This window comes from Zingiber officinale, chromosome 1A, assembly GCF_018446385.1.
Source record: "Zingiber officinale cultivar Zhangliang chromosome 1A, Zo_v1.1, whole genome shotgun sequence".
Classification (NCBI taxonomy): domain Eukaryota; kingdom Viridiplantae; phylum Streptophyta; class Magnoliopsida; order Zingiberales; family Zingiberaceae; genus Zingiber; species Zingiber officinale.
The window spans coordinates 150,735,775-150,743,013 of NC_055987.1; the positions used below are offsets into that span (position 1 = coordinate 150,735,775).

General features: G+C 45.8%; 1 protein-coding gene across 1 annotated transcript; it reads right to left on the reverse strand.

The window, feature by feature from the left end:
- Nucleotides 1-2,444: 2,444 nt before the first annotated feature.
- LOC122011144 (dehydration-responsive element-binding protein 1C-like) lies at nucleotides 2,445-3,495 on the reverse strand. Its single transcript, XM_042567570.1, has one exon. It carries the CDS (start codon nucleotides 3,432-3,434, stop codon nucleotides 2,682-2,684), a length of 753 nt encoding a protein of 250 aa, XP_042423504.1. The 5' UTR covers nucleotides 3,435-3,495; the 3' UTR covers nucleotides 2,445-2,681.
- Nucleotides 3,496-7,239: the final 3,744 nt, after the last annotated feature.

Consider the following 7,239-nt stretch of genomic DNA (forward strand, 5'->3'; position numbering starts at 1 on the left):
CCATGGACCGATCGGGAACCTCTGATCGGTCCACGCACCGATCGGGCTTCGTCCTATCGATCGGCGTCTCGATCGGTCTTGTGGACCGATCGGGGAACATCTCGATCGGTCCATAGACCGTCGAGCTTGTTCTTCGCCAGCGATCTATGCCCGATCGGTGCCGGACCGATCGGGCCATGTGGATCGGTCCCAAGACCGATCCACGTCTTTCTTCTCGCGATGAGCGGCCTCTGATCGGTCTCGGACCGATCGATTACAATCGATGAGCCATCGATTCGATTACGATCGGTCACCGGACCGTCGAGCAACAGATATCCGGATCGGTCACGGCCGATCCAAACTTCGACCCTAAACCTAAGGCTTCCACACCAACATCCGGTCAACCTTGACTGTTGGTACATCATCCCAACATCGGTCACTCCCTTGACTGCTAGCACTCCCGCTAAGTGTCCGGTCAATCCCTTTGACCCACTTAGACTTTCCACACCGGATGTCCGATCATCACGATCCATCTGGATTTTCCTCTTCGTGCCAAGTATCCGATCACTCCCTTGACCTACTTGGACTTTCTAACACCAAGTCCGATCATCCCCGATCCATCTGGATTTTCCTTGCTGGTTTCACTCACCAGACTCTCTAACCGCCTAACATCCAGTTAGGACTTTCCCACTGCTTCACTTACCAGGACTTTCCACCCGCCTAACATCCCAGATTAGGACTTTCCCACTACCGGCTTCACTCACGTGGCTTTCCAACCCTAACATCCAGTTAGGACTTTTCCGTGTCCGGCTTCACTCACGGGACTTTCCAACCGCTAACATCCCGATTAGGACTTTCCCTCGTGCCAAGCTCCCTGCTTGGACTTTTCCAGTGCCAAGTCTCCATACTTGGACTTTTCCCGTGCCAAGTCTCCATACTAGGACTTTTCGCGTGCCAAGCTCCCTGCTTGGACTTTTCCAGTGCCAAGTCTCCATACTTGGACTTTTCCAGTGCCAAGCTCCCTGCTTGGACTTTTCAGGTCAACCAGGTCAACCTTGACCTACAGTTGCACCAACAATCTCCCAAGTTCGTATTCTTGTCAACACATCAGAATACAACTTTTCTACTCTCCTCCATACTTGGACTTTTCCCGTGCCAAGTCTCCATACTAGGACTTTTCGCGTGCCAAGCTCCCTACTTGGACTTTTCCAGTGCCAAGTCTCCATACTTGGACTTTTCCAGTGCCAAGCTCTCTGCTTGGACTTTTCAGGTCAACCAGGTCAACCTTGACCTACGGTTGCACCAACAATCTCCCAAGTTCGTATTCTTGTCAACACATCAGAATACAACTTTTCTACTCTCCTCAAACATTGTCAAACATCAAAATACAACTCGAGTCAGGTCACCCTTGACCAACTCGAGTCAGGTCAACCAAGTCAACCTTGACCTAAGGTTGCACCAACACCGACAACGGCTGTCGCCGCCTCCACCGACCCCAGCACCCGATGCCACCTCCAGCCGTCGACTACGCCTCCTGCGACCACCACAGTCGTCCCTAGCGGGCGCCACCGTCGTCACCCTCCAAGCAGCCACCGTTCGAGGGCTTAGGTATTATACTATGCCTATATTCTGGCCTGCGAGCCGAGAGTGTGTTCGGCCTTCGTGCCGCTATTGTATCCCGACCCGCGAGCCGAGGGAGTGTTCGGCCTTCGTGCCACTGTTGTATGCCGGCTTGCGAGCCGAGGCTGTAGTCAGACAGTGCGTCGCCTTGCGGATCCATATCGCGCCCAGCTTCGAGCCACCGGAGCCAGCTACTCACCTGGTGGACATTTATCTACTATTCAGGGTCACGACGACTCGATCAGCTCACCCACCTATCCAAGGGCGCCCCCCGGGGCTAGGGTACGTTCTCGTACTCGTCACTTATTTTATTGATTTATTTTATGCGGCTACTTATATATCCGTGAGACCCGCCTCGAGTATCGAGGTACCAGAGACCGGGGCAACTTGGTCGCTAGCTACAGGTACTGTTGACCGGAGGACTTCAGACAACTTGGTAAACATAGAGGACAACTCACCATCCAGGTCATGGAGATGTGGTCAACATCCCAGCCACGTCATCCCGGCGCCTCCGTCTTCCCAGCTTCCCGACAGGATCATATGCTATTCATTGTTTATTTTTGCTTATTCAAATATATTAAAATGTTATTAAAAAATTGACTAATGTTATTCATATGTTTTGCATGCCGATAAAAAAAAGAGAAGAGAGAGAAAAATAATGGAGAAAAGAAAAATAATAGAAAAAGTCAAATTGTCAGGAGGATAAAATAAGAAATGCACTTAAAAAGGTACATTCTTTGATGAATATCAAAGTAACATAAGTCTTTTGGTAAATTTAGATCTCTACGTGTCATTTGATAAATTACTGTAAAATTTAATAATTTTAGTGCACAAGACAGTTTCAAAAACTTTAAATATCGTCATTAATTCCACAGTTAAACATTGTTTGCTTCAAAGCATATCCCATTCAGAATTTAGCACCAATTGAGAAAATCTTGGCACATCAAAAACCAGACTAATTAACACGCTAATTTTATAGTTGACTCTTCGTTTCATACGAAGACCCCTTATTTCGTTGTTAATTAATTACTGACGATCGTCATTAACCATCCTGATTAAATCTTTACTCCTCCCTAATCACATCAGATGGAGTAGCTCCAGAGTGGCACGTCAGCGCCGGAGTCCTCGTCGTCCCAACCGAAGCCGCCACCGCCGCCAGCCGGTGTCTGTACCAGAAATTCCTGGGGCGTTGAATGCATGTCGGCGAAGTCATAGTAGTCCATATCCATGTAGTCGTAACTCAGCAACTCCAGTGCCTTCCCCCCGCCGGTTTCGCTGTGGTGGCCGGTGGCATGGTGCGCCATCGACGGCGTACCCTCCACCACCGTCGACGCCGACGGGTAAGTAGCTGGCGCGACCCCTGTCGCCCCAGAGGATGCGCTGGAGTCGTCCTTCGATCCCAGCGAAACCGGAGGCGGCCGGAACGCCTCCACGGCCTGCGCCGCGGCCCGCGCGATGTCCCTGGAGCTGGAGAACGACGCCGGCACGCGGAGCCGCCACGCCGAGTCAGCGAAGTTGAGGCAGGCGTCGCGGCCGCGGAGCATCATCGCGGCCACGTCGTGCGCGCGCGCGGCCATCTCGGCTGTCGGGAACGTGCCCAGCCAGATCCTCGACTTCTTGTGGGGCTCTCGCACCTCACACACCCACCTCCCCGCGGCGCCGCGCCGACGCACTCCCCTGTATACCGGGTGCCGCGTTTCGTGGAACTTGGTCCTCCCCGCCGGCCGCTTCGGCGGCGCCTCCGACACCGTCGAGTAGTACCAATTCGCTTCCCCTCGGGAATTCGGTTCGGCGGCGGCGGCGGCGGCGCCGTCATTACCGAGTGACATCTCCATTCGGCGATGCGATACTCCCTAAACGTAAGCAATCGGCTACTTCACCAAATTGGAATCTATGTCTTTTGGGGGGGCAAGATTCGACGAGATATATATAGTGTCGGGCGGCAACGTCGCCGTCGCAACGCGGGCACACGGAGAACAGCTGGAGAAAGGCGAGCAAATCTTAACCCAATCATTAAATTATCTGCAGGGTCAATTACAGCGGACGTGGCGCGTCCGGATAGACGAACCTGGACACTCGAGCGGAACGCCGCCAGCTAAGCCGACACAGGTGGCCCTTCCTTTACTTGATCCATAATCACGATGACAGAAGGTAACTACGAGCTCACACCCAAGGTACCTATTAATTTATCCCAAGATTATTACGAAAGTAAATCACGAATAACTATTAATATTTGGAATAGTAATTAATGTATGAGAGAGATATTTACATCGGTGATACGGTGCATAATTGTTGGGTCCGATAAAATCGTGACAGTCAGAAGTCAAGAAGACGTGATAGTCAGAAGTCAAGTGGGCGTGTCAGTTAAAAGTTAAGGGGGTGTGACAATTAGAAGTCAAGGGGATGTGGCGGTCGGTAGAGAAGAAGTAGGACTGTGTGACGATATCAGAAACATGGTTCTCAATCAAGTTCTCACATACCAAGACCCCAGATCTGATGCACCCTGCTCTAAGACATGGAGGATAGTTAGGGTAATACCTGGGCGGGATCTGACTGGTCGGGTTCTCACGGCTCAATTACATTCAGGTCTGGTACTCTCAGTAAGCCAATTCCCGGTCAGCCAACTCCCGGTCGGCTCTTGAATGACATATCTCACCACACATCCCGACCCCTCAAGGTTTAGGCTAGGAGTTATATCTAACAGATTAGTCTGAACTGCCCTATTCATACCCGGTCGGGCCAAAAGGTCGAGACAAAAGGTGCTACACGACAATAAGGGCAGAGAATCGTAACCGTCTGTCAGAGAATAACTACCAAATGTCAGGGAATATTCCAACGGTTTGCGGTCATCTGCGAATGGAACCTTCCTTCAATGTACAGGAGGATGCCACGTGTCTTCTATCAACCGACAAGTCCAGACGCCCGACATTCTCTAACATCGGTCAGTCTCCAGAGGTACGCATTGTCATATAAAAAGGGGCGTCCTCTCCCCTGCATAGGTACACTCTTTTCGCACATTCGCACTTGTCTTCTACTTTTCTTTCTCCTTCGTATACTATTCTTCCAGGGAAAAAATACCTAACTTGAGTATCAGAGGGCCTACTCCAGGGACTTTTCCCCTGATTTCTGGCCTCTAACGTCCCGTGTGCTTGTCTGAGTGTGCGCAGAGTTCAAGTACCACCAGTGCAATCATCGTCGTTCGTCGGCACCACATGGGAGTCCATTCATGTAGGTGCATACGAGAATAGTGTCCTGGTCACCCCTGTGTCAACACCAGCAATAGCTCATGCGACCTCCGTCTGACTCAAATTCCGAACATAATCACTCAGCTATGTCGATATTCGAACTCAAGATCTCATGATGACAATACCTTATGCCTTAGCCACTAGACTGTCCCGAGAAGGTCAATCATAATCATAGTTGACTTATATTATGATTGATGGTTTGATTGGATGATGATGATGCTTTTCCTCGTAATGAGAGTATTCATATCAATTTTTCTATTTAAAATCTATAATTTTGAATAAAAAATTACTTTAGATATCTATTTTTCAATAATTATATATCAATTTTTCTATTTTCAATAATTATATATAAATTTTTCTATTTTTTTCTCTATTTGATAATGATTAATAAATAAAATATATTCTTTAAAAATTTCTACTATTTATAAATATATAATTTAGAAAATAAAGAGGATATGTAAAATTTTTTTAAACTATTTTATTTAAAATTTAATGTAAAATTTTTAAATAGAATATCATATGTGAATACTCAGAGATTAGGATTTAGGGGAACCTGAAATAACAAAAACACACAGGGCAAACTAGATTTGTATTTCTGGATCCCGAATCTAGTAAAAAATTATTTAAAAATAATTCAAAGTCAAAACTGATCTCCAAAAATAAGCAGGAGATTCAGCATGCATGAAGCAAGGAGACACAGGTTCCCATACCGTGGGGGTGGGGCACGTGGAGGGTGACTAAGATATCCTATTTATTAGATGCGTTGAGTCGGGATTTAGATCCATGAGAATTTAGTGGAAGTAGATGCATGTTTTTTTAGAACGAAGCAGCACTGCAGCAGCATATCGGGGGGTGCCGCCCGCGCAGTGTGCCACCACGCGGTTTCTTTCTTCGCGAGGTTGTGGGACGACGACGTGGGCGGTGACAGCTGGGAACGTAGAGTGGCGCCGCCCGTCAACTGTTCGCAGCCACCGCCCACCCCACCGTCTTCCCCTGCCGTAAATGCACGCTAATCTGCCTCTTAATAACTCCCTCGATATTTTAATTAATTTAGTTTCGAAGCCTCACTGGCTCCGTCGATTATTTCGCCTTGTTTCGATTCATGGTACTCAGTTTCTAGCTAGTTGCTCGTTGACGGTCCATAATTATTTGGTTCCGAGCCTCTATTAAGATAAAATATTTTTTAAATGCCATATCCACATGCACATTCACAATTATATCCCGATCCAAAATTAAATATCTCATTATTTAAATATTCTAAATTACACTATAAATTAAATATTTATATAGATCGATCTACTCTCAAATATTTCAAATTTTACTCTTAAATATAATTTTTTAAAAAAATTTTGTTAAAAGGAATCATCGAGTATAACTCTATACTAGCTGATTTCAAATCACCTCCCCAATATCCCTTTCCAATAAGCAGAGTCGTACCTGTGTTCAACCAGATCTGAAGCGCATACTAAAAAAATACTAAAAAGTGACCATTTTACTACGATAAATAATGATAAAATTTAATTTACAAATAATATATATCAATAAATACATAAATAAACTAAAAATAATATATTATATCAATAAAAAGTTAATAAATATTTAAAATGATTATATAAACATTACTCGTCTAGCTGTTTAGAGATATTTAATCAAATCTGCATAATCTAATTACCGGACTATTTTTTTCTCAATCGATAATATTGATAGCTTATTTAGTGTATCCCATAACAATGAGACCAATGCGGTGACTGCAGTTAGTAGCAAGGCGACAAGCAATAACTACCATGCAATTAGATTGCAGTTCACACAAACGACCGGGGTAGCGTGCGACAGCTACCGTACTACGCAATTAGGTCACGAAAGCAAAGGCCACCCGCTAGCCCGCGTCGCATGAGATAGCCACTACGAGAATCGACATGATTAGGTCGCACAAATGACCATTGTTGCACAATTAGGATACAATTGGTGTCGCGTGTTGCAAGACGAAGAAGATGGTCGAAGAAAAAAATTATGATTATCTCTTGTTCAATGGATCTGTGCCTTGGTAGAAAGAACGTCGAGAAGAAATCACATGCAAAGAAGAGCAACACTAGTGAAGAAATTGCGTGCAAAGAAGAGTCATGCATCAATGTGTGCCTTAGAGCCGTGAGAATAGGTTTAGCGGCCATTTAGGGTCCATGTCTCTAATTTTTTTATATATAATAAAAAATGGGCCCTTTATTAGGCTGGGCCCTGAGGCGGTTGCCTCTCTGGCCTCATGGAAGTTACGACTCTGCCAATAAGAGATATTTGAAATTGAGAGACATTTGATGAATGCACTCTCTAAATATTTCCACTGTGGATGCTCTTAGAATAATATTTAAATATTTTTTTTCTAAAATTTAAATCTATATAA

Coding starts and splice junctions, on each gene's coding strand:
- LOC122011144 (XM_042567570.1), bottom strand. CDS start 3,434: ATGGAGATGTCACTCGGTAATGACGGCGCCGCCGCCGCCGCCGCCGAA.